The following is a 25,900-nucleotide window of genomic DNA, read 5'->3' on the forward strand; positions in this document are numbered from 1 at the left end:
GTGTGTGGGTCCAGGCTCTGAGACCAGCCTGTGAGTGGGTCAAGCTGTGAGTGACCGTGGGTTATGAGCGGGCCCGGGCTGTGTGTAGCGTGTGGGGCTGTGAGTGGGCCTGGGTTATGAGTGGGCACGGTGAGGACAGGCTGTGTGCGCTGTGTGTGGGCTCTGAGCGGGTCTGAGCCATGTCTGAGTCCACCCGCGAGCGTGCCTGGGCTGTGGGAGCGTCCACACCCTGAGCGTGTCCATGCTGCGAACGGCTCCTGGGCCACGAGCGGGACCAGGCTGGGAGTGTGCGTCCCTGCGGGTGCGTCCCTGCCCTGCGGGGGCCCGTGCCGGGCGCTGTCCCGCAGCTCCATGCCGAGCACCGCCCGTCCCACGGTACCTCCCGCGGCCCCCTCCCCGCTCCCCCCGGCGCGGGCCGCGCCCTCCGCGGCCCACCCGACCCGGGCTCCGGTGAATCAGCACGGGCGGGGCCCAGGGGGGCGAGGGGGCGGGGTCTTGGCGCGGGGCACGACGGGAGGTGTAGTCCTGGAGGGAGGCGCTGGGCCGTGTGAACTCAGTACCGCTTCCGCACTTGAGGACTTCATCTCCCGTCGTGCCCCGCGATCGGGGGGGTGGGAGGGAGCAGCGGGGGAGGGGCGGGGCGGGGCGGGGCGCGCGCAGGGGGGTTGTGGTGGCCCGCGGCGCGCGCACAGCACCGGGCGCAGCCGCCGCCGCCGCCGCCTCAGCCGCAGCAGCGCCGAGACCGCCGCGCCCTCCTCGTCCTCCTCTTCCTCCTCTCCTTCTTCCTCCTCCTCCTCCTCCCGGAGCCCGCAGTCTCCTCGCCCCTCTCCCCCCCGGACCCCGCGAAGATGGTGGACCGCGAGCAGCTGGTGCAGAAGGCCCGGCTGGCCGAGCAAGCCGAGCGATACGACGACATGGCGGCCGCCATGAAGAACGTGAGTCCCGTCCCGCGGCCGCCGCGCTCCCCACACACACACACACACACACACACGCCCTTCTGCTGCTGCTGCCCTGCCGGGGCCGCGCTCCCCTCGCCCTTCCCGCCTGCTCCCCGCGGTGGGTGGTGGGCTCGGCCGGGGGGGCCGCGGCGGTGTGAGGGCCCCGGTCCCTCGCCCTCCGACACTCCTCCCAGCTGAGTCCCGTTCTCGCTGCTTTTCCCGATCCAGGGTTACTCTGCTTTTCTCCCGACCCCCATCCGCTGCCCTAGAGCCCCCCACGCATCCCTTCCCTTGCTATAGGGCCCCCGCCCAGCCCCACGCATCCTGCTCCTCTGTCCTAAAGCCCCCTCCCCACATCTTTCGCTTGTTCTGGGGCTCGCATCCAGCCCCACACATCGCTCTCTCCTGCCCTAGAACCCCCCCGCATCTTCTCCCTTATTCTGGGGCCCCCACCCAGTGCCACACATCCCCCCTCTCTGCCCTAGAGCCGCCCCCCATCCTTCCCCTGCTCTAAACCCCCGCGCTTTGCCCCCCCCGCCCCTCTCCCCTGCCCTGCTGCCCCCACCCTGCCCCACGCATCCCCCTCCCCGCCCTAGAGCACCCCCACATCCTCTCCTCTGCCTTAGAACACGTTGCCTCCGCAGCCCTGCAGCTCCCCACATCACCTCCCAGCCCCATTTCTTCTCTGCCCCCACCCCAGGCCCCCCTGCCTGCCCCACGCATCCCCTCCCATGGCCCCTGTCCCCACCCTGCCTCAGCGTGGGGGGGCAGAGGAGCCAGCCCGGGGGTGCGGCGCTGCCCGGGGGGGTCACACCGGCTCGGGGCCCCGTGGGGCGAGGCAGGGGGGACCCGGCGGGGGGGGGGGGGGGGGGGGGTTGCGTGCACACCTCTCTCTGCTGCCGAAATACCTCCCCGTGCATCCCTTCCCACGCGTGGTCGCCGGGGTTGGTGTGTGCCCCTGACCCCAAAGATCGGGAGCTCTTTCACTGCCAAAGCTCTTATTTTTACTGCTCTTGGTTGGAGATTTATGAATTGAGTCATGTTGTATTCATTTCACGCTCTTAAAATAAAGACTCTGCATATAGCAGGCTGATCTGATTTGTGACACTGAACGCTCCCCTTCAATACTGACATTTTGACAATATAAGAAGGGGAAAAAAAACATATCTCTGATCTGATCTTGCAAACAAAGCAATCGTGGGAGGCAGGATCAAGTCATTCCAGAAGATTCTGCATTTGTCATATTGCAGAGAGGCTAGACTGGGTGGAGGGAGGGAGGGGGTGCTTTAAAGGGGAAAACTGTTCTTTATGTTTGTCTTCTTAGTCAGGTCTGAACCTTTGCTGGGAGCTGGGGTGTCCTCCTCGGCTGATGAAAAGTGAATGCCGATCTGGGAATGTCGCAGTCTGCCGTGGGTGCAGCTCTGTTTGCCCATATTGCACCATTTTGTCAATAACCTTGCATTTATCAAACAGACAAAACTGTCACAGCCTGAGCCCGGGGAGGGAGGAGATGTCTTATCAAGGAATGAAATACGGATAATCGGAACGAGATATTATCACATTAAACCAGCCGGGCTGTCCCTCTGCTGCACTGTGGCTTTTATACCATTTTCTGATAGCGGCATCTATTCATTTTAAAGCAAAACCTGCTGTGTGAGCAGATCCTACAGCTCATTTCCTACGGATAATACAGCCGCTGTGACAAAGCCAGCAGGGATATGCCCGGGTCTCACAGCCGTGTTGCACTGTGAATTTCTCTTAGCCTGCTTCCCCGGGCGGGGTGCTTGAACCCAAGGCGTTGTTACGAGCTCATATATGTGATTTTTCCTTCTAGCCCTTACGGGCCCTGGTGAAACAGTAACCCGGGCTAACGCCTCTTATCAGCTGCCGGGTGGTTTGGCCGTAAGGAAACGATCCCCAGCGGGAGCGCTGACGCCTCCCTTCACCAGCAAACAAAAGGCAGAGCTTTGTTCTTCCTTTCTGCACCGCGCTGCCCCAACTCCGGCACGGCCGGTCCGGTGGCCACGGGCATGTCACAGCCGTGTCACAGCCGGTTATCCCCGTCCCCGTGCGCTGCCCAGCCCCCAGCCCCGGTTGTGCGGGAGGCTGATGACCTCGCACTCATTTCCGTAGCAACGCCTAGTGATGTCATATGCCATGGTCCAAGCTGCAATGCACCCAGGCGGTAGCAGAGAGCATGCGGGCTGCGCCTAGCGAAGGTGATGCAGAGCCATCCTGCCCTCCAAACCTAGCCTTCCCTAGCACCCTGCTGAGAAATGCTGGATGGTTCTCCTTTCAAACCTGTCGTGGCAATGATGGGCATAAAAGAGGCTCTTTTTCCTGCAGCTTCATCTCACCGTTGCATTTTGGTGGCCGCCTCAGATGGGGCAGCTGGGTGGCTTGTTCAGCCTCAGCCCTGCCTGCTTGGGATTCTGTGCTGTGTTAATGGTTTAAAATGGAAATGGTGTGCTGGGGTTCTTGCTGTTCGCTGATTCATCCAGTGATGTCTGGGATCACAATAGTTTCTCTAAAATATTATTTATATATAATAACTTCTAACTCCTTCCTTCTTGCAAGTGCTAGCTGCCAGTGCCCCTGATTGCTACCTGCAACTATGTTGCTGCTGCAGGAGCAAGATTGCTCCTTCAGCCCCCAAAAGGGGCAGGTTTACTGGGGGTCTCTGAAAATGCAGCAGATGGTCCCTTCACCTACCAGAGGGAGCAGAAGGTGATACCACACCCAGGAAGTGCGCAGGGCTGGGCCCATCGATCGAGGGTATGGCTGCATGACCTTGGTCATGTCCCTTGTCACCTCAGCGCTGTCTGGGGATGCCATCAGCCCTATCAGGTGTTGAAGGACAGGAAAGCTCTCTGCCAGTCCCCAGGGTGGTCAGTGGTCAGACATTTGGCCTTGGGCTTGCTTGCTGGGGTTTCACTTCCCACAGTGCTGGTGGTTGGAGCAAGATGCGTTTTTGTCTGATTCAGTTTCAGGACGAGCTTTACCGTCCGAGCCCACAGCAGGGCTGGGGATCAATATCCATTAGCTGGGGAGAGTGGTGCTGCTGGAGGCTTTCTGGAGGTGGGAGCCCTGCCAAGCCCCTGGCCAGTGCTGCCCAGGCAGCAGAGCACATGCCTCCCCACAGACCTTTATGTTGAGGGGATGTGCAGGTGAATAAACAAGATGATTGCAATAACTTAAGCAGGAAATAAGTCGCCTTTTAAAAGCGTGTGGGGAGAATACTGCACTGCACCTATGTGTGGTGTAGGTATGGGGCCCTGTGAGGGGAGTACCTGCCTGCTTGACTTAAGGGGACTCAACCTCTGCAGCCGGGCCGTGGCTGTGCTGTATGTGAGAGCCACCACCTGTGGTGAGTGTGCAGGGGGAATGTTGGAGATGCTGGAAAGCAGATGGCTGCTCCAAGCTTTAGACACCACACCTTGGTGCAGTAAATGGCCATTGTGGATGAAGGAGGAGCATGAGGATGGGAAATTGCAGGGTATGTGGGCTTCTCCTCTGATGGTCACCAGCTGGGCATGTTATCATCCCCCACATCCAGCATATTAGTGCTGATAGCAAGGCTTCACACAGACGGCAGGCTCACCCTTGGAAAAAGGGGTAGTAACGCAAATCCATCCTATCTGGAGAGTCCCCAGGGAGCAGAGCAGGGATGATTAGCTGCTTTCTGCTCGCAGTGTAGACAGACAAAAGGATGGTGTGGAAAGGCTTCTCCAGGAGGAGTGCTGGGCAGGCCATCTGTGATGGTGGGAGGGGAGCAAAGAGTGCGAGCTGCTGTAGTAGCACTTCCCAGGGGGGCTGGGGAAGGCTTTGGAGAAACCATTCCCAGTGCTGAGGTGGATGTTGCAGTCATTAGACGTTGGCATCTAATGGCAACATTGATGCTCTTGTGCAGGCGTCTTGAAGGCTGCCCAGCCTCGTGGTGCCTCCAGACCAGTGGTGGTAGGGATTGGAGACAGCCTGACTCATGAGCGAGGCTTCCTTCCTGGAGGTCCATGGGGTCAGGACAGGATGGTGGCTGTCAGGAGCTCCTGTTCTTCTGACCTTGTAGTGTTCACAGTGTGGGGTTGTCTCTGTATGACTCGGCCTTGGGACCTCATAGCAGTAGGCTGAGTCACATCTGCACCTAAGCCACAGGCAGCTAGCAGTATGCCCTGTACATGACTGCAGTGGACACTGCTCACATTAACTGGCCAGTCTTCAGCAGCTCAAGCTCTTAGAAATTCCACTTTGAGCTCCTGTGAGTTCTTATTTAGTCCATTTAGGAAGAGTCACTGACTTACAAGACCATGCTGGGTTTCTTAGTTGGCCAAGTGTAGCAGCCAGGGTGGATTTGATTGGAAATAGCTCTTCTTGAACTAAACAAAAGTGATATTGAGACTGTGATGGAGAATATTGCAGTTGAATTATGCCTGGGGGCATAGAAACAGTAAAACTCTGGGCAAGGGCTCTCCAAGAACCCTTGGATTATTTGGCCTTATCCAGTAGATCTGTTGAATGATGTCTACCATGAAAGTGCAAAAAGATTGGTGTGAGTTGTCTTGATATATTAAATTTTTTTTCAACCACCTTTATTTGCTGCTTCTTGTGTATAAAGATGGCTTGTTCACAGGAGAGTCAATTGTTTTAGTACACCAAATAAGCTTCATAATGTCAGTGGATAAGCCCTATCTGTCCCAGCTTTGTTCACCAGCTGATCCCAAAGTTGCTCTAAACTCTTTGGAATAAACTCTTTGGACATTGATGATGTGTACTTGGGCTTGCTGGAATATTCAGGAACAGCAATTTAGGGACAACCACAGAACTTCAGCTCCAAAAATGTTTCCTGGATTGAAAACTCCAGCATCTAGCAGCATATACAGTGTTCTTGGCAACTGGATGATGTCTTTGGCATCCTCTTAGTGGTTCTCATGGATGTTCTGGACGGTACTTTCAAGAGTAATGAGGGTTATCCACATAACTGTGGTGTATCCCTCTGCCTCCTGCAGCTGGGATTTGGTTTGTGATCGGGGAGATGAAAAACTTGGTTCTTCCTCAGCTTCTGGGGCTGGTAGAATTAAGATTTTCCTTAAATTGAGGATCCCCACCGTACTTTTTCCTCTTCTTCATGTGTATTACTGAAGCACTTTTCTTGGGCCTGGGCCAGTAGCATTAGTGCTGCTCAGGAGCATGCTCAGCTTGGCTTTCCAAATAGGAATAAGCAGTCTCAGCCTTGCCAAGCTTAAGACTAGGGAGGTGGAGTAAAAGCTACCTGCTGGTCCCCAGTAGCCTATGGAGGGGCCTGGATTTTATTTCCACGCTGGTGAGTGACCCCAAGGTCACTATCCTAAGGACTAGGATTTTTCAAAGCCTGGTATTTCTACTACCTCTGCAGGCCTGTAGTTAATTGGATCTACTAGCTGTTGCTCTTGAGGATACGAGGAGAAACATGGCTCAGGGTGCAGCTGATGGAGCAGGGGCTGGGGAGGAGAGTGGTGGCCATGACTTGATGTCTGGAGAAACCTCCATGGATGGTGACACATCTGGCAGGGCCTAATGCACCAACTCTGTGACTGAACTCTTAAGCTTCTATTTGGAGCAGCTGCATGCCAAGTAAACCATGCACAGAAGTTGTGTGCAAGGCTACATACTTAGGAAAAATAAAGAATCCAAGCTTTTGTGTGTCCCAACTGCTAGTGCTTGAGTAATCAGCTGCCTTTTGGGCGGTGGCTTTTTCTGAGCTCAGACGTGTCCTTGGATGTGGAGCACTGCTGAACTTGTTGGTGCTGCTTTTCCCTTGGCAGAGGTGAGTGGTGTGTGTTGGGAGCTCAATTCCAGTCTGGCAGGGAAGAGCCAGGAGGACTGTCAGACTAGTTCAGACCAGAGCTGGCTGCTTGGTGTCCCAGCCAAGCACTGGGCTGTTCAGAGGCAGGTACAGGGAAAGAGGCATTGGAAAATACCTCCAGTCTGACCTGAGGGAGATTTTCCTCAGATGGGTCAATGCCTGGGGCATTTAGGTCTCTGCCTTGTGCTTTTCTGCCCTGTTCTGCCTCCTGAGCTGCCAGCGAAATGTGAATGCATATTAGAATAACTGCAGTACAAAGCACAGTGGAACAGGATTTGCCTGGCTTCCCAAGCGTTTCTCCATTGACAGTCTTGAGAGGACACAGGCATCATCTTCCACCTCACCGTGGCAAAGCTGTGATGTGATGTGTCTCTGCACCCCTGATGCTTCCAGGCGTTCTTCTACGCTTCAGTGCTCTGCAGCTTGAGACAGATTTTTCCAAAGCTGATGCTGTGAGGAGTATTTTTGTGCTACCTGGTTTGGAGCCAGCTTAAACCTTCTTTCCTTTGCTGGTCAAGCCTTTGTCTTTTCCTTCTGAAAAGCTGAAAGCCTTCATCAACTTCTGCTCTTTACTGGAAAGGTGACTAACCGAACTGGTCCTTAGCTGAAGTCTTGCTCCCCAGTGTTAGATTCACATGACTGCAAAGAAATGGCAACTCCCATTTCTGGAAAATAGCAACTGCCCTGTCTGGGAAGCAAAAATTGAGTGGAAACAAAAGTATTGACTCAATTTGACTAGTGATGGTCACTGTTGGGCAGCAATAGCCTGGAAACCAGCTAAAAACAAGGGGAAGGTAGCTATGGATTGGTCAGTGTGCTGGATTTTTGGTGGCTTTGTCTTTCAGCCTCTGAAACCTTTGGCTTGACTTGAAGAAGCTGTTCAGATAAATGGTGGTGGCCAGCTTTGTGCTGGTGGCACTGAGATAAAACGTTCTGCTGGCTGCCAGGCTCTACCTGTGCTTCTGCCAGTGCAGCTTTCAGTCATTGAAGGTGGGGGAACTCTTCTTTCCCCATGGGAACAAAATGGCTTTGTGGGAATGTTTTTCCCCATTTCCATTATCTAATGAGCAAAGTCCATCCTGCCAGCCTAAAATGAAGGAAAATGTGGACAAAATGACTTTAATTTTGCTCTTTAAATTTATTTATTTTTTTAAGTAAGAGACCTGACTCTTCGCTCCAGAATCCAGATGTCAAGATGTGGGATTCCCACCCATGGCTCTGGGGTGGGGAGCGTGCCTGGGGGAGGAGTTCAGCAGCAGGATGGCTTTGTCCATTTTTTCTGAGTGCACACTGACAGTGAGGCTGAGCTGCTGCATCTTTCTGGTCCCTCCTGTGGGCTGGAGCCCTGGGAGCTGCTGGGGCTGGTAAATCATAAAGGTTGATCTTCACCCAGGAGTCTCATGCTGGTTGCAGTACTGGTTAACTTGATGTAGTCTGGGAAAGCTCAGAAATGGTAAATTCTGGAAAATGGAGCTGAAATGATGAGGCAGCAGCCCTTGGGCTGCAGGAAACATTGACAAGACTGTCTCTCAAAAGCAAAGCCCTCGTGTAGCTGGCCAAACAAAAGCCTTTGTCTGCCTGTTTAAGGGCAAAATTCCCCCAGTCTCAGGTTTTTCTGTGCTAACCCAGATTTAGTCACATCTCAGACATGACCCAGTACATGCTCAATTAAATATTAAACGAACCTGATTTTTGGCCCCAGGCTAGTGATCTAGTGACCAGGGGCAGTGCATTAGTTAATTGCAGTAGGAGAGTAACCAGAGAACATGTCACTGATGATGGCATGAGATTCCCTTAAAGTGATCCCCAGATTAGGGATTAGAGTACTTAATGTTTTTCTTCTATAAAGGAGATGTTGGAATTGAGTCCGTCTATGGGTGTTTGAGGCAGCTGCACTTGGATGAGCGCAAGTCTGCAGGGATTCCAAGTGCAAACCATTCCTTAATTGTTTGCAAATTCCCTCTGATCTTGCTGGATGGGTTGGCTTCCGTGGGATGTGTCTTTGCTTACATACCAAGCAAAGCTACTTGGCGTGTCAGTGTGCTTCTGACTCCTCTCTAAGATGGTTTCAGCAAGGCTCTAGAAAAACACCAGCGAGAAGTCTCAGCTTCAGTGCTAACTAGGCTGCTGATGGACATGTTGTTTGGACAGTTGTGGTGCTCAGCAGCATAAAGTTTATTAATAGTAGGTGGAGAAGCTGTTGCTGTGCCATGTGCTAACAGACACACTCAGCAATTGCTGTAGGAGATCTCTACTTGTAAAAGGCTAATGCTTAGTATTCAGCAGTGAATGAGAACTTGGGGAAGATTAACAGCCTTTGATTTACACCCAGCTGGGGCAGGTGTTGGAGCTTTGCCTGTTTATGCTGTTGGGCTTTGTTACATGGGATGAATATTTCATTACCTAGAAGTTGGGAGCTTGGTTTCTTGCATTTGGTGGTGTCAGACAACGTCGGTGCCTGAGGGGTTCTGTCACCTGTGATGAACTGAGATAAATCTGTGGTGGGAGTCCCTTGGGCTTCAGAAGAGGCTGGGAGGAAATGGCTGGAGCCAGGCAATGGTAGTTAAACCCACAGTTGGATCTAGGATAGTAAAGTGACCCTCCTTGTAACTTAAAATCGGTTGCAGTGCTCCAGAAAACTGTCAGAGCAAAAATTTGACTTTATTCTGTTCTGCAAGTTCATTTAAGAAATTAAATAAAATTGCTTTTGCTAGAGGTGTGTAAGATCAAGCCTGAAATCCCCGAAGCAGTGGGAGGGTAAAGGAGGGATAATCACCTTACTCACTGATGCAGAAATTAAACCTATCGTGGAGCTGGCATGCAGGAATCCACCTGGGTGTTCTGGGAATCTCTTGCTTAATCTGGTAAAACACATCTGAGACACCAAGGAACTGCTGGATCTGCAGACCAAGACACTTAGAGCAAAAATCTTGTGAGGTGCTTTTTTTTTTAATATTTCCAGAACCTTACCTTGATGTGCAACAACCAGGTGTTCCCAAAGTGTTTGGGGGAGTGACATGGAGCAGGTAAAAACGTATATGCTCACTGCAGGGAGTTTTGCATGGCTGCAGCTTCTCCCATTTCACCCTTGGGAGCAGCAGCTTGCAGCTGCCATAGCAGCAGTGGCTCTGCTGTGCCAAAGGAAGCCATGCCAGCAGCCAGGAATTGCCCAGTTCATCCTGCTCCAGCAGACCTGGGAACAGGCTCTCCCAGCAACCAGAACGTGCTCTCAGCCTTGGGATGTGCTGCCCATGGCACATCATGTCTTCTCTCTTCACTTGGCTCAGCTAGGTAGAGGTCATGGGCACAGGCATTTTTTGAGCCCCTGATTAAGGACAAGCCCTGGCACTTGATGCTCTGGGGAGGATTTGATGATCTGGTGGCAGGATTCTTAGTGCCTGGCAGTGGGGCTGGAGGTGAGCAGGAAAGCACTAAGATCTGAGCCAGATTAGTACCCTTAGAAGCTGTGAGGTAAATCTTTAAGCAGCTAATGCTCCCAGCAGCACTAAACACCCTCCCCACATGAAACTTGGTACATTTATCTAGAGAGTCCCTGAAATCTGTCTAGCTTGGGTTTGTTATACCATGAATTGGAGAGAAAAAAACCCATCTTCTTCTGCGTTGACCAAGTCTTAAAACTCTAGAAATGTCCGGTGGCCATCCTCTGGATGGCTGCTTCAGCTCAAAAACCTGTGAGTAGATGGAATTTTCTGAGGAATAATGCTTGAACAGAAATTTGGAAAATCCAAATCTTTAAACTTGTACAGAAATGCTGCTGAGGAAAGAGCTGCAGTTACTCTTGAAGAGCTCTTCAGCTCTCACCTGGAGAAACTTAATGCAGCCCAGAAGAGCCTAGAGCAGCCATGAATTGTCATTCTCCTTCCAAAAGGATCAATGGATCAACTCTGAGCTCCTGAAACTTGCTGTGAGCTCCAGGGGTGCATCTGAGCTCTCATGGCAGCGGCACACTGTGGCACTGGTCATCCATGTGCTCAGCAGGGAACAGAGCAGATAATCCGATGCAGGAGAGCTCCCCAAGCTGTTGGGTGATGGAGAAGGGTGGTGGTGATCCTGGGCTGCTGCTGAGGCACTCACAGGAACGCAGCAGTGGGCAGACGATGCTGCCAGCCTGCCATATCCCGGGGAAGGAATAGCTTGGCATCCCTTCTGTTGCTTTGTAGTTAGCAGGCAAAGGTGCTGGTATCCCATCTGCCGGAGATGGTGTGATGAGCCCTGAGTGACAGTCCTCTGAAATGCTGGGACTGATGTGGTTGGACTTGCTGCTCTCTCCATCTGGTGGCTGGAAGGCACTAGGCCAACAGAGGTCAATCATTTTTCCTGAGAGTTTTTAATAAGTACGAGGCAGGTAGAGGCAGCAAGATGTTGAAACAAGTTGTTCTACGGCCAGTTTTCAGAATCTCGTTTAATAGCCTTAATTAAGGCTAATGAGAATCAGGGTGTTAATAAGGAAGACAAGAAAACTTGAGCATAATTCCTTCCTGGCTCAAAAAGCACATATTGGCTAGAGGAGCAGCTCCCTGCGACAAACCTGTGCAGTGCTAACTCAGAAATGGTTTGTAGCTCCACACTTGAGCATGCACAAAACTGGGAGGCTGGGGCTGTTCCTTCCAGTTGGTTACTGGGATGTGTCTGGGCTGCTCTCTGTCCACAATAGCCATGGCAGGCAGATGCTCCCTCGTGTTTGCCTTATCTCAAGCTGCAGAAGAAGTTGGGGACACAAATCAATGGCACCCAGGTGTTCTGTAGCAGAAAAAAACGCCGGAGTCGTTAGACCAAGTCCCGGGACTGCAGTGCTGCAGATAAGGGCTGGTACATGAAATGCTGCTGCCAGACACTGAATGGAGAAGCTCAGGGCTCTGCCGCTCTCACTGGTTTTCTCACCTTGGCTCCCTTCAACCTTTCATGTGCAAAAATGATCCAAGTAGCTGAAACTTGCTTTTTCTCTAACTGAAATCCATGATGGCCACACTGAAACTGGAGCAGGAGATCTGCAGGCTCCAAGGACTGATCAAACCTGAATGTAGTGTGATCACATGTAGTTATTAAGCTACAAAGGCCAATGAAATAAATGAGCTCTTGGTTTCCACATCTCCCAGTTTGAAGACTTTGTCTTGGGTGGTTCAAAGTCGCCTGAAGTAATAAAGGCTGCAGAGTGGGATGAAAGCTGCTGTTAAATGTAGGAACATGCAGAAATCCTAATTGGTGTCTGGAGCGCCTGAGTAGCCTCTGAGATGCAGTTGGGCTACAAGCAGTAAATAGTTCTCTGCAGACACTGGTCCTTGAGGCACTGGGAGCAATTTGAAATGTAATGGCAGAACCATCCCATGTGCCTTCAGCTGCTGTCCTGTGATGTGAACTGGCCCTGCCAGCTTAGAAAACGGGAACTAGCAGGTGATCATTCATACTGAAACAGACAAAGGAGAAGGCAGTGGGGAACTTGTATCTGCCCACAGCCTGCATGTGCTTTTTTTGGTCTTGTCTAGGATGAGAGGAAGGGTTCGACCTACAGCCCAAAATCCCCCTGGCCACACTGACTTAAAACATGAGCAGAGGCCAGCGGAAGGGGTCAGCGAGGAAAGAAGCAGCTATGGTGTGACTTCCACTTTGGAAGTGTGACATGGGGGCGAAGGTGAGGCAACACGGGAAAAGAACCCAAACCGATCTGGTAACATTTTAGATTTAGGTCTGGTTTAACACACGCCTACTTTGCCAAAGTAGGACAGTGCTTAAGAAAAGCATCTTTCTGACTGCTGCGATGGAGTTGTAGGACAGCTCGCTCTGGCGCTTGGGGAGAAGCTGTTCCTGGTGAGGCTGTGTGACATCGAGTCGTGACTGTCACCAGGCTGCTGGGTAATGGTGACAATTTCATGTGCTTGAGGGCAGCCATTTCTTCAAGTTAGGGCGAGCTGGGGGCAGAAAAAACAGGCAGCGTGTCAATCATGACCTTCTGAAATGACAGCACTCGGACTGCGGAAGGTGGTCTTTGTCACAGAATCATTATGTTTGGAAAAGACCTCCAAGGTTACGGAGTCAAATCTTTAATCAGTCACCACCTTGTCAACCAGACCAGAGCACTGAGTGCCATGTCCAGTCATTTCTTGAATACTTCCAGGGATGGGGACTCTACCAACTCCCTGGGCAGCCCCTTCTGATGCCTGACAGCCCTTTGTGTTGTTGAAATTCCTCTTGGTGTCCAGCCTGAGCCTCCCCTGGCACAGCCTGAGGCCATGTCCTCCTGCCCTTGCACATGTGTGGTGGGGTCCCACCATGAGACAGCAGCTGGAGATATGGGGGGGAAGGTGACATGTCTGCAGGTATTGTGAACTTTTTCAGCTGCCTGAGCCTGGAGGGGTTGTGTGCTGGTTGCTCCCCTTGCCAGTGGCTACAGACCAAGAAGGAATTTCAGGGTTGGACTTGGTCAGAACATTGTTTCAAAAGCACATTTGCCTTTCAAAAAATGAAACAGAGAAGGGGACCTTCAGGCCAGAGCTCAGGCTGATGAGCCGCATGTGAAGGAAAACAAGGTGCTTGCTGGGGTTTGTGTGGAGAGATAACAAACTTAATTACATGGTGCAGGAGCTGTAGATAGAACAGGAAGCACGAGTGCTGAAGTGGGGATGGATGTTGTGTATCGTGGTGGGAGAGGAGCTCTGGTGATCTTTGAAAGCTGTTCTCAGTGAACAGTTTGAAGTTTTTCATGGCTGTCTCTGTCTCTCCAGGAAAGCTTTGCTCTTTTGTAGGTGTCTGATGTCTTGAAGGACTCGGATTCTCTTTTAGGCAATAAGAAGAGCAGGTGTTGAGGTTTATAACATGGGTTAAACTGTCAGATGTTGATGGTATTCCCCAGGGAAGGATCTCTGGGTCCTCTCAGCTTGCCAGTGCTGTCTGCTTTAAGATAAGACATCAAAGCCAGGCAGAAGCCGTAAATGGGTGGGCACTTAATTATCAAACTAAGTGAAAAGTGTGGAAGGATAAACAGGTAGAACTAAGTCCTGTGATGGATCTCCACTGCAGTCACTGAAGGGACCTCAAAAATTATCGTTTCCTGATGTATATGTAAGACCTACTCATGCAAGGTGAGAAGTGGAGGATGGGAGTCCTGGGATAAGCCCCTAACCAACCTATCTTGCTGTTCTCTGGGCACAAACCTTCCCCATGGGTCTCACCAAAGCCTCTTAATTGGGATACTTCCAGAAAGAAGGCGCTGTAGAACCGACCCTTGGGTTATTGGAGTTCACATACCTAGACATTAGGGGCAGGTAAAGTTTTGCTGGCTCCCTGGCTTCTCCTTGTGAGGCTGAACCTTCCCTGGCTGCAATGTGATCCTTGGGCATGCCGGGAGCCTGCCAGATTTTGGGCAGGGTGCTGAGTCAGAGCTCCAGCTGTAGTGGAGAAATCAGGAAAACCTTCTCAGAGATGGTGCTGCCTCTGCAGTGCTTTGTTGCAAATCAGAGAGCTTGGGTTTGTACAAGCCTCTGGTGTCCCAAACAGTATAAACCCTAAACTCCCAGTTATTTTTGTCCAATGGGAACTGATGGAATTTCCCCGTGGCTTAAGGGCACTTGAGTCTTGGTGGTGCAGACACTGTGCCATCGGAGGAACTGGTGGGACTGGAACTGTTAGTGTCCTCAAGCTTAGTGAATGGAATGTGCCTCCCAGCCAGAGCCTGGCAGCATGGACTGCTCCATGCCAAGCTCCCTGCCTGGGTGTCCTTGTGCAGTCTGCTCCTGGCAGGTGTGTTCTCCTTTTTTTTTTTTTTTTTTTCCAGAATAGCTAAAAGACTTTCCTCTATCAAGTTTCCACCATGTGGGTCAGCTCGTTGTCCTTGGGTGTTTATGCTACATCCAGGACTTGACACCATTTCAGGCTTATGCATCTCCTGCCCTTCTCCCCAATCTTCGTGGGCACAAGAGTGAGATGAGGCTGGACAGCTACTGAGATTTGCAGAGCAAATTCTGCTGTTCTCTGCTGGCAGCCAGGGAAGTAAAACTCCAAACTGACTGAGCTTCCCAAAGAGCAGGTAGACCTCCAGCCAGGGGCTGATGGCTTTGTGCTCCTGCCAAGCCCTCCCAATGCCAAATTAAGATTTTCCTTTGGCTATTTGAAGTCTCTGACTCCATCTAACAGTGCTGGAAATGGCATCAGGGGACCTGATCAGGGCACTGCCCTTCTTTGGGGAGGTGAGACCTCTTCAGGGTCTGGGTTAAGAAGGGGGAAGCCTCTGCCCTTCTGTAATGTGACTGCTACAGTGTGATCCAGGCCTGATGCGGGATATTGCCTTATTTGATGTTATATCAGAGGCATTCAGTGCAACGCTACAAATTCAGTATATCAGAACCTGCTGTTTTGCCTGTGGCAAACTCACTTTGTTTTGGTATCCTGCAGTGTAAGAAAACAAAAAAAATCAGCATTTGTTTGGCCAGCACAGGCTACACAGAAGGCACAGCCCCACGCGCGCGTGACAGGCTGGTGCAGAGGTGTTGGAGTGGTTTCTGCTGGAGATGGGCACTGGTGCAGTGCTGTGGGAAGAGCAGAGTGACAGTGACTGCACAGTCTGGAGTGTGGAGGGGGCTGTGGCAGGAAATGCCAGCACAGGCGAGTGGGCAGCAGGCTCTTGGCTGTAGCTGAGGGGCAGCAGGCAGCTCTGGGCAGACCGAGGGCAGGGGTGTCCTCAAAGGCAGCTGAACCTGGGATCCATCTTTTCTGCCTTTTTCTGACTCTGATAAGGCAGCTCAGTGTACCCTGCTGTCTGATACCTTGTGTCCTGGGCATCTTGCATTTTCTTCCTGCTGGGAATGCAAGAGCCAGATGGTTTTCTCCTTCTTCCTCCCTCGGCTCAGTTGTGAATTGAAATGTGTGGGACTACAGCCTCTTCCCTCTCCCGGTGCTGAGGAACGTGGTCCTTGTCCCCACCCATGTTACATCTTGGCCATGTCTCTGCAGTGTTCCTTCCTAGGAGTCTGGGTCCTGCTAGAGAGCAGTGACATGGTTAACAAGGCTCCCTTCCTGCTTTTACAAGTTCCCTGTGAGCTCTCTGGGGGAATCTGCTGTCTACACAGGTGTACCTTCCATCTGTCAGCCAGTTTGTCGAAAGGATTTTGACAGGCAACTTTCCTCCATAATCCTCAATAGCTTTGCATTTAAAATGTTTATGGCAAAGCTAATCCCACTAAACTCCCTGTAGTTTTAATAAATCTGTCCTCCAGCAAGATTCTTCTGGTGAGAGGAGGTAAATCTACTTCCTGAAGTGATAAGTATCTGCAGACGTGGCTGTGGGGCCGCTTTAAATCACCTGCTTGGTCCTCACTTCAAAACTGGTGTCTCTTCTCTGGGAGCACCTTGCTAAAAGCAAGATTGCATGTGGTGATCAGTCTCCACAACCCCTGTCAGGACAGAAAACTCTTGGAATCACTGAGTCTCTTGTATGACTGTTGGTGTTGGACACTCCATTTACAGCTGGAAGAGAATAATTCAGGCTGGGATTTCTGGATGTTTCTAGTTCCAAATCCCTCACTCAAAACAGGGCAGCTTAGGTGGAACAAGACCCCAGGTAACCTGATGGAGTCTTTAGTATCTCTGAGGACAGGCAACCCATAAACTCTGGGGCAGGAGGACACCTTTGTTATGCTCTCAAAGATGTCTTTAACTCACAGAATCATTACTATATGTTTGTGCAGGTGTCACTGAGAGGAAAGAATGAAGGGAGACATTCTGTAAAACTGCAGAGTAGAGACCTCAGAGCACCAGGCAGGCTGGAGGCAGCATACAAGTGTGTCACCACGGGTATTTGGGCACGTTGTGGTTGGGCCCTGCCTGGCCCAGCTGCAGGAAGCAGGATATCACAGGGATCCCAGAGCCCTGTGGCTGAACAGTCACCACCATTGTCCTGGCTGGGAGAGGGGGTGTGAGGGTTAGCCTGGCGCCAGGAGCTGCAGGATGGCCCAGGCATCACTGCCCTGCTTACCTTGGGCGGGAACACCCGGAGCTGCCCTGGCACCCTGCCCTGTGCTCTTTGTCCTGCGCCGCTGGCGGCTGCTGATAGTCCCAGGAGATCCTGCCCTCGTTAATGTGACACCCATTTCCCTGGAGCAGAAGCAGTTGTGCTGGTTTGCACAGGAAGACCCTCTTCCATATGGAAAAGGGATGTCTGCTGCTCCTCTGCCAGGCTCTAGAGCATCCCGTGGAGCAGCACAGATCCACACAACAGCGGGTGTGGGAGTGGAGGGTCTCCTTGCTGCCTCTTCCTTGAGGGAGAGGGCTGGAGGGGGTCTGATCAGAGACTCTGCTTGCTGTGGGGGAACCAGGCTTAGCTGTAGCCTGGTTTTGGGAGGAGACATTAGCCAGAGCATGGCTGAAGAGCTGCAGGAGGAGTGGATGTTCTGGAACATGCAGGTCAATACGGTGTGAGCAAGTGTGAGTCATTCCAGGCCATTCAAGTGAGGTCCTGGGCTGGGCCATCCTTCACCTCCCAGCAGGAGCCCTTGGCCTCCTGATCCCCACCATAAACGTGGTTATCTGGGCCGAGAGCAAACCTTGTCCTTACAGATCCTTGTGAAAGTGACTCAGTATTTGCAGAAGCCTTTCACGTCCAAACCATTACCTAATCCTTGACTACTGTGAGGTGGCTCACAGGTTCCTGCTCTGCTGGCCTGATTCCCAGGTGGCTGTGCCAGGGTGTGGATGTGGGGCGGGGATGTGTCCTGGGGGAAAGGGGACAGTGGCCATGCCCAGGCTCAAAGTGCCACTTGGCAGCTGTAACTGCCCCAGGGGAGCAGCTGTGTGGAGCTGCCCTGTGGTGTCCTGTCTGCTCCAAGGGCTTCTCCTGCCCCTGGGGGTGGGAAGCTGGTGTAGTGCTTGGCCAAAGGTGCTGCCCAGGTGGCTCCAGCCAGTGATGGTATTGTGGGAACTGGAATGGGATTATTGTGGTACCGAGTGATACTTCCCAAGTAACTGAGGGAGTTCTGTGCTCATCATCTTCATAATCCCTTTGGTTTTTTTGAGGTGCATGAGGCAGGTGATGGTGTGAGTTAACACCATTAACCTCAGTGAGGAAAATCCAGTGGGGGGTTTCCCCCTTGCCATGTGAGCTTTTAAATCCTCCTCTGTGCAGGTCCCTGAGGCAGCTGTAATTGTACTGTCTCATAGATTCTTTGGGTGTCTCTGAAGCGTGCCCTGTGCTCATGGGAAGCAGAGAAGATGAGCACCCCGTAGCTCTGGTGGTGTTAATCCATGCAGCTTGTAACCCTGGACCGTCTCCTCCCTCTTGCTTTGACTGTCCCTCTCCCCTGCATCACCAAGCCCGACTCTCATCCTACAGGTGAAAGTCATCTCCTTCCTAGAAGATTCTTCTCATTCTGGAAAATGCTGATCTCTCAAGTAAAACCCAACCCCTGCTCCTTTTGTTGTGGGTCTGGACCACAGCAGGATTTCCCAGCTGGCTCCTGCTGGGATGGGAGCAGATGACAGAGCTGGATGACAGAGCAGGACTTTGTGAGCCGGCTGCCTCCTCCTGCCTCTGTCTAGAGATGCACAGGAACACCCAGAGGTGTGATGGGAATGTCAAACAACTGGGGTTTAACCCAAGTGTCTCTTTTCTCTCCCCCTCTCCCCATGCAGGTGACGGAGCTGAACGAGCCCCTGTCCAACGAAGAGAGGAACCTGTTGTCCGTCGCCTACAAGAACGTGGTGGGGGCACGGCGCTCGTCCTGGCGAGTCATCAGCAGCATCGAGCAGAAGACCTCTGCTGATGGGAACGAGAAGAAGATCGAGATGGTCCGTGCCTACCGCGAGAAGATCGAGAAGGAGTTGGAAGCGGTGTGCCAGGATGTGCTGAGCCTGCTGGACAACTACCTGATCAAGAACTGCAGCGAGACGCAGTACGAGAGCAAAGTCTTCTACCTGAAGATGAAAGGGGACTATTACCGCTACCTGGCCGAGGTGGCCACCGGGGAGAAGAGGGCGACCGTGGTGGAGTCTTCAGAGAAGGCCTATAGCGAAGCCCATGAGATCAGCAAGGAGCACATGCAGCCCACCCACCCCATCCGGCTCGGGCTGGCGCTTAACTACTCGGTTTTCTACTACGAGATCCAGAACGCGCCGGAGCAGGCCTGCCACCTGGCCAAGACGGCCTTCGACGACGCCATTGCCGAGCTGGACACCCTCAACGAGGACTCCTACAAGGACTCAACGCTCATCATGCAGCTCCTCCGCGACAACCTAACGCTCTGGACGAGCGATCAGCAAGACGACGACGGCGGAGAAGGCAACAACTAGACCCCCCCGATGGACTGGCAGCCGCACGCTGATGCTAACTACTGCAGTCTTTATTTTTTTCCCACGAGTGGGGGGGGGTCCGGGGTGGGGGAGGGAAAGGGAGGGGACACCTTCCCAGGGAGGCCCCCCACAACCTGTCTTTGATTGCCTCGTTGACATTTTTGCCAAAACACCACTAGTGGAAGTCAGGCTGGCTGTGCTGGTATGGAATAGCAGCCTCACTGGCATATGGACTGTTCTGTAGATTATTAATACAAGTGGAGCTGTCTTTAATTTAACTTTATTGCTAGAAATAAAAAGGGTTTTAAGACGAATTCGCGTGGATGGAATGGCCCTCGTTTTTAAGGAAAGCAACGCAAAAACATTAAGAAAAACAAAAACAACCAAAAAAAAAAAAAAAAAAAAGGGAGTTCTGTGGTTCCAGTAAGGCTTCGAGCGTTTGTTTCCGCAGCCCAGGTGCCGTGTGCCCGCACCACATCGCGGGGCCTCTCTCTGCAGCGCTCTGCCTGCCAGGGCGCAGCTGCAAATCCCCAAATTGAGAAGGAATTAAAAATAAAACCAACAAAACTAAAGAATTTGGGGCTCGCAAAGCCCTGGGATTTAGGCCATCCAATCTTTTTTTTTTTCCTTTTTTTTTCCTTTTTTTTTTTTGATTGAGATATTTATTAGGGTAGCTTACAGTATTAACACTAAATTGCAGTTTACAGTATTTCTACATTACAGCCATATGACATCAAGCCTTTGATTGTCTGTTTTTCTTTCTTTTGCTAGTTCTTTTGGCTTGCCTTCCTGAGCAGTCCTCGCCTGTGGACTGGCTTTAGCTATTCTGTGTCGCCCAAGGCAAGAAGACCGCCCGCCCGAGGAACATCAAAGCTGCTCTAGTTTTTTGGTCAACAGCTTAACAGGTGCTTGGCTAGCGGCTGTTTCAACTATTTTAAGTCCACAGCAAAAGGTTTAAGAACTTAATTAGATAAAGGGGGAAGTGTTTAAACTTAAAAATGCCACTTAAATAAAAAATAATAAAAAAAAATAAAAAAAAAAGAGCATTCAGGTCTGTATGTCATGTACTGTGTTTGGTATTTCAAAAGACCATCCTGATTTAAGGTGCCACAGCTGCTTCCTCAGGGATTGCACTGCCATTTCACTCTGCCTGACTTTCTCCCACTGTACCATGAGGTTTGTCAGCAGATCTCCGGCACCCAGGGCTCCCTTGTTTGTCACCAGGGAAGCCGGGTGTGTTTTCCTTTCTCCTGGGGAAGCTTGTGGTGTAATGAGTGAACTTCAGGAGCTTAGACACTAATTTGGTAGAGAAATTCCTCAAGGGAAGAGCTACAATCATAGACATTTCTATCCACCATCGGGAGCCCAGGAACTTAGTTCTCTTCTTAGCAAAACCTTTTCCGAGTCTGTCTGATCCGGCCGGGGGTGGGAGTCGGGGCATCTGAGTTGCCTAGCAGGTAATACTTACCCCAGTTTGAATAAATTTAGCTTTAATTTTGATTTTTTTCCATGGTTGTTGGAGGTTCACTGCTGTTCTCTGGCCCGCGGAGCGCTGCACCCTGCAGCGCTTCCCCCAGCGCTGCGCAGTGAGGAGAAACCGCGCTCGTGCTTTAATTCCTTGTCGCGATTCTGACGCTGATTTTGGAACCAGGCTTCCCCTGTCCCTTGCGAGAGCCGGCCCGACACGGCGCGTCCGGCGTGGTGTGGCACACACGGCACCGCCGCTCCCGCTGCCGGGGGGCACGGACACGGCTCCAGCCCCTCCCGCCGGCCCAGAGCCGCTGCCCGACTGCCCGGGAGCGCCTCGGCCCCCGGCCCTGCCCCGGCACGGCTTTGTTTTGGCCGGGGCTCCCCCTGCTCTGAGTCTGGCGCAGGGAATTCGGGGCGCAGCATCCCGCAGCGAGGGGCGTGCGGTGCCGGTGTGTGCCGGGACCGGGAGATGCTTTAGGCTTCCCTCTCACTGACCCCCGTGTCCCGTGAGCAGTGTCGTCCCAGCTGTATAATTTGGAAGTGTTTTACTGGAATTACAAAACCTATCTTCTTTTTTTTTTTTTTTTTTTCCCCAAATAATTACTACTCTTTTTGGCTTTTTGCTCTGGCTGCTTTAGGAAACTTATGCAGGAGAGATGGCACAAGAGGGCTAAAAACGGAGTGGGGGTCAGGGACTTGATTTTTAAGCAGCTTGAGTGGTTTCTTTCATTTTTTAAGAGATGCACTTGCCTATGATACTGTCTCTCCAGTGAAATGATTACTGCTCCATTACTCTATTGATACAATATTGTGCATGCTAGTGTCGTATTTCTATACAGTAGCTTGAAATTTATTAACTTATACTGTAGATGTTATGTATTCCTATGACAAAATAGTCTTCAAAAATTTTTTAAAGTTTTTTAATTTATTTTTCTTTCCTTTTTTTTTTTTCGGGGGTAAAGTTTGCTCTACCAAATAGTGATCGTAACAAACTGATCTGTTATGGATGTTGCTATAGTGACATGCAATTATATATGATTTTGTTTTTAAAAAGGAAAAAAAAAAAAAGCAAAAGAAAACACCAGTGTTAGCTTAATCTTAATGTCTGGTGTTCGTCATGGTGAAATTATAACTATTACAGTGTAGGAGAACAATGACTGTGTTCTTTGAATGAGCCTTTGTTTGTGCTTTTTGTCATGTTATGCAGTGAACTATTTTTAAGGTCTAATCAGTGATTATTTTTCCAACTCCGTGTTTCTGTAAGGAATTATTTCACACACGGACCATTCTTAGCAGTTTTTCCTCAGTGATGGAATATCATGAATGTGAGTCATTATGTAGCCGTCGTACATTGAGCAAATAAACTTACAGATCTGACGTCAGCGCTGCTTAATTGTTATCGCCTGTCTCGACTTTCTGGGGGGCTCCGTGGGACGGGGGGGGGCTCGCGAATGGCCTGGGTTCTGCTGCTGGGGCCGCCTCCCTTCCGCTGCTGCAGAGGATCCGCGTCCCTGCGGGTTAAGGCTTCGCCGGGCTCCTCCCCCGGGGCAGAGGCGAGCGGGAGCCGTGGGGAGGGTGGCGCGGGTTCAGGAGTGGGTTGGGTGGGTGCTTCCCCACCTCCGTCCTTCCCCGCCTCCCTCCCTTCCCGATGGTTTTCCGCTCGCAGCCACACGCGCGGTGACTCACGCTGTAAAAATACTCCCCTCTCCGCGCAACTATAAACAGAAAATGCGCCTTGACTCACGCGCCCTGCGAGGGATCCGGGGCTGCAGCACCGACACCCCCGGGAAGGGGCTGGGATCAGCCCCCGGGCCGTGCCAAGGGGGGCTGGGGGCTCACCGAGCACCCCCATACAGGGAAGGACGCCCCGCACCCCATCCCAGCGCCGTGGTGCTCCCGCAGCCTCCAGCCCCTGCTCGGGTGGCTTTTCGGGAAGTGAAAGTCACCGTGGCGAGGCCACAGGAGAGGGGAGGGGGCCGGGGATGCTCCTCGAGGGGCTTCTTCCCCTGGAGCCACGCTTCGGCTGGAAAAGCCTCACACCCCCCAAGCACAGGCGTGACCCTGGCAGGAGGAATTGATCGCCGGGATCAGGAATTGATCCCCGGTATCTGCCTGAGACCTGCCAAACTCATCACACCCGAGACTGCTGGAGCAGAGGGGGTGGGGGGCAGGAGCTCAGAGGGGGCACGTGGAGCCCCCCGAGCTCGCAGAGGGGCCTCGCAGCTGCAGGATTCCTCCCAGGTCACCGTCTGCCTGCGGGATGACTCAGGGGGGATTAGTGGGATTTGACGGAGCAGGGAACATCGAAGCCGTGGGCCTGACCTCGGCCATGTAGGGCCAGTCCTGCCCAAGACCCGGGGGCATGGAGGGCACAGGGGGCACGGGGCCAGCCAGGGCCAAATGGCACCAGGACCACAACCCACCCCCTCTTCAGCCCCCCGGCGAGGCTGCAGCCCCTCAAACAATGGGGTGGAAGGAAGGGGGAGCACGGGGGGGCAGGGCTGGGCCTCAAGGGGCTGCACCGCTGGGGCGAGTTCTTGCCCATGAAGCCCCTATTTGCCCTCTGATGCGAAAGGGGTGGGTGTGTGTACTTGTTTTTCCAGGGTGCAGCATCCCAGAATAGTGACACTGGAGTGTGGAGACCCCAAATATTCTGATAGGACATGTGATAGCCAGAGTGTGGGAGAGTAGTGATGAGGGGACTCACTGTGCTGAGATCTGGGATTTGAGACACCTGGGATGTAGGAGACCCAGGCTGTGGAAAACTGGAATGCCGGAGACCTGGCATGTGAACACCAGAGGTGTTGGAGAGCTGGGATGTAAAGCCCCCAGGATGCCAGAGGTTTGGATATGGAGAGCTGAGATGTAGGAGACCCAGACGTGGGAAATCCAGGATAGGGAGACAGGGTGTGAAGGTCTGGGACACGGACCCCAGGATGCTGAGCCCAGGTTGTAAAGACTTGGGATGTGGAGCCCTGGGCTGCAGAGCCCCCAGGTGCTGAGCAGGGCTCGGGGACCCTCTTGTTGACCCCTCTGGCCCCAGGCAGCCTCATCCCGGTGCAGCTTCCACCAGGAATGTCACAGCCATGGGGGACGGACATGGCACAGGGACAGGTTTCTTTCACCAGCTTTTATTCCAGCTGATTCTGTCGGTTCCTTCACATTTATTCAAGGCACTCAGTGGCAGGGCGAGTATAAAATCAACAGTAAAAAGGGGGTGGGTGTGAGGGGGCAGCTGGGGGTGGGGGCGGGGGGCAGCAGCGGCTTCTCCTCTTCCTCCTCCTCCTTCTCCTCCTCCTCGGTGCCGCCTACTTCTTGGCTGGCTCCTTGGCTTGGCTCTCCACGGTGACAGGGATGGTGATTTCGGCAGACTGGATGGCAGGTTTGGGCAGGGGGGCCTCCACCGTCAGCATTCCATCGGGAGACAGCGAGGACCGCACGGCCGTGGCTTCCACACCAGGGGGAAGGCTGGGAGGGGAGGAGAGGGGAGGGGGAGGTCAGGGCTGCAGCACCAACCCAGGGGATGCAATGCTCAGCCCCAAATCGCTGCCTCTCCCACTCCCAGTTTGGCTGAGCAGCATTCCCGGTTTGGCCAGTGGGCTTTGGAGGGCGTGGGTGGGTGGGAAAAGGTCCCCAAAGACGTCAGGGGGCTGCAGCAGGTGTCTCCCCTCCTCCCTCGTACTTACGTGTATTTTCGGGTGAAGCACCGGGAGATGAAGCCGTGTTCATCCTGCTTCTCCTCGTGTTTGCCTGCAAGGAAACAAAACCCCGTGAGGGTTGGAAGGGGCTGGCTTGGTGGGAACCTTCCTGCCCCACCCCAGCACTTGAGAGGGGCTGATTCTGCCCGTCCTGGGTTTTTTTTGTTGTTTTTTTTTTTTTTTTTTGGTTTTTTTGCCACAATATCAGCCTGGAACAACTTGGGGGGACCAGGAGCTGTGGGGCCACTGCGGATGCACGCCCCGAATTTAAGGGGAGGAAAGTGCAGTGCCAGGAGCTGGGGGGTGGCCAAAGGGGTCCAACAGTGGCCAGCTGGCCCCACAGCTGGGCAGGGCTGGAGACTGAGCACCCCCCTCTCCCTGGGGCTGCACCCCAAATTCATCTGGCTGGTGATTTGCCCCCATTCCTTGCAGGACCCCCTCACCCAGCAGGAAGCACATCCTGGCCTCGTGCCACAGCTCTGGGCTTTGTCACGGCATCCAGGGTGCTGTGGGGGAGCGCAGGGGCTGCAGGGCTGGTGACACCCCACATCACCCCCGGGGCTCTCTGTGGCTCCAGCCAGGGGGTCCCTCCCTGCATCCTTCTGGAACAGCAGCAAGGGGTCAATATATGGGGCTGGGGGGGTCTCTGCACCTGAATGCACCCCAAGACTGAGCTGTAGTGCTGGGCCTTCCTCTGTGCCTTGATTTTCTCTTTCCCTTTCCCTTTCCCTTTTTCCTCTTCTCTCCTCTCTTCTCCTCCCTCTCCTTCTGCTTTTCATTCCCTCACTTCCCATCCCTTATTCCACTCTTTTTCCCCCAGCAAGCTCCAGGGGGGCAGCTGCCCCATCTCGGGAGACCCCACCCCAGCACCCACCGGTTATCTCCACGATGTTATCCTTGGTCTTGACCACCAGCTCCTCAGGTGCGAAGTGGTTGACATCCAAGGTGACCTTCCAGCTGTCGGCGGTCTGGCGGATCTCGGAGACGCCGCTGCTGAGCTGGCGGGTCAGCGCCTGGCTGAAGGGCGAGCCGGGCACCGGCATCAGGGCGCTCTCCCGGGGCAGCAGGCGGAAATATCCCGGCCAGGCGCTGCCGCTGGGCCACTTGTACCAATCCTCGGGGATGTGGGGCATCCCAAAGGACTGGTCGAAGAGGCGGCTGCCATGGTACCAGTCGCGGAAGGGGTCCCAGCTGGGGCTGCGCAGGAAGGTGAAGGGGACGCGGCGCTCGGCCATGGCGCGTGGAGCTGCCGGGGGGGGCGGCCGGCAGGGCCTTATGAAGAGGGCCGGGGGTTATTTTTAGCCCGGCTGCTCGGCTGGCTATTAATGGAAATTGCGGCAGCCCTGGGGAAGGGACGAGAAACTTGCCCGGGGTTGGGGCGGCCACACGCAGCCGCAGTGGGAGGGGGCTGGCAGCCTGCAGGGCCCCCCCCTGCCAAGGAAATGTCCATCCCCCTCTCATCGCGAGAGGCTTGGCCTGGCTGGGAGTGATGGATGGCCCTTGGAGCGGCTCCCGGCCTCTCCTGCCTGCTGCCCGGAAAACAATCCCCAGGATGCGGCCCCGTGGCAGCGTGAGAAGGGGGCTGGGGCCGGGCCAGCGCCTCGGGAATGGCCGGATGAGTCAGTGGAGGAGGCTGTGCGTGGCCCTGCTCTGCGTCAGCA

The 25,900-nt window shown here is 53.3% G+C and overlaps 2 protein-coding genes across 2 annotated transcripts; one reads left to right on the plus strand and one right to left on the minus strand.

The window, feature by feature from the left end:
* Positions 1-663: 663 nt before the first annotated feature.
* On the plus strand, positions 664-21,934 carry YWHAG (tyrosine 3-monooxygenase/tryptophan 5-monooxygenase activation protein gamma). Its single transcript, XM_042026010.1, has 2 exons — positions 664-935; positions 18,415-21,934. Exons 1-2 carry the CDS (start codon positions 849-851, stop codon positions 19,069-19,071), a joined length of 744 nt encoding a protein of 247 aa, XP_041881944.1. The 5' UTR covers positions 664-848; the 3' UTR covers positions 19,072-21,934.
* Positions 21,935-23,656: 1,722 nt separating this feature from the next.
* Positions 23,657-25,631, minus strand: HSPB1 (heat shock protein family B (small) member 1). The gene is made up of 3 exons (XM_042026011.1): positions 25,114-25,631; positions 24,228-24,291; positions 23,657-24,009 (listed from the first exon to the last, which is right to left on the minus strand). Exons 1-3 carry the CDS (start codon positions 25,472-25,474, stop codon positions 23,850-23,852), a joined length of 585 nt encoding a protein of 194 aa, XP_041881945.1. The 5' UTR covers positions 25,475-25,631; the 3' UTR covers positions 23,657-23,849.
* Positions 25,632-25,900: the final 269 nt, after the last annotated feature.

The sequence above is a fragment of the Corvus kubaryi genome, unplaced genomic scaffold (assembly GCF_017639235.1).
Source record: "Corvus kubaryi isolate FWS band 111438036 unplaced genomic scaffold, C.kubaryi_AGA036_p1.0 37284, whole genome shotgun sequence".
Taxonomy (NCBI): domain Eukaryota; kingdom Metazoa; phylum Chordata; class Aves; order Passeriformes; family Corvidae; genus Corvus; species Corvus kubaryi.

Bases quoted from the DNA above. Each gene is read 5' to 3' on its own strand.
- YWHAG (XM_042026010.1), top strand. From the start codon at position 849: ATGGTGGACCGCGAGCAGCTGGTGCAGAAGGCCCGGCTGGCCGAGCAA. The intron at 936-18,414 runs GTGAGTCCCGTC...CTCCCCATGCAG, and splicing joins TGGCGGCCGCCATGAAGAAC to GTGACGGAGCTGAACGAGCC.
- HSPB1 (XM_042026011.1), bottom strand. From the start codon at position 25,474: ATGGCCGAGCGCCGCGTCCCCTTCACCTTCCTGCGCAGCCCCAGCTGG. The intron at 24,292-25,113 runs GTGGGTGCTGGG...GTTTCCTTGCAG, and splicing joins TAACATCGTGGAGATAACCG to GCAAACACGAGGAGAAGCAG. The intron at 24,010-24,227 runs GTAAGTACGAGG...CTCCCCTCCCAG, and splicing joins TGCTTCACCCGAAAATACAC to CCTTCCCCCTGGTGTGGAAG.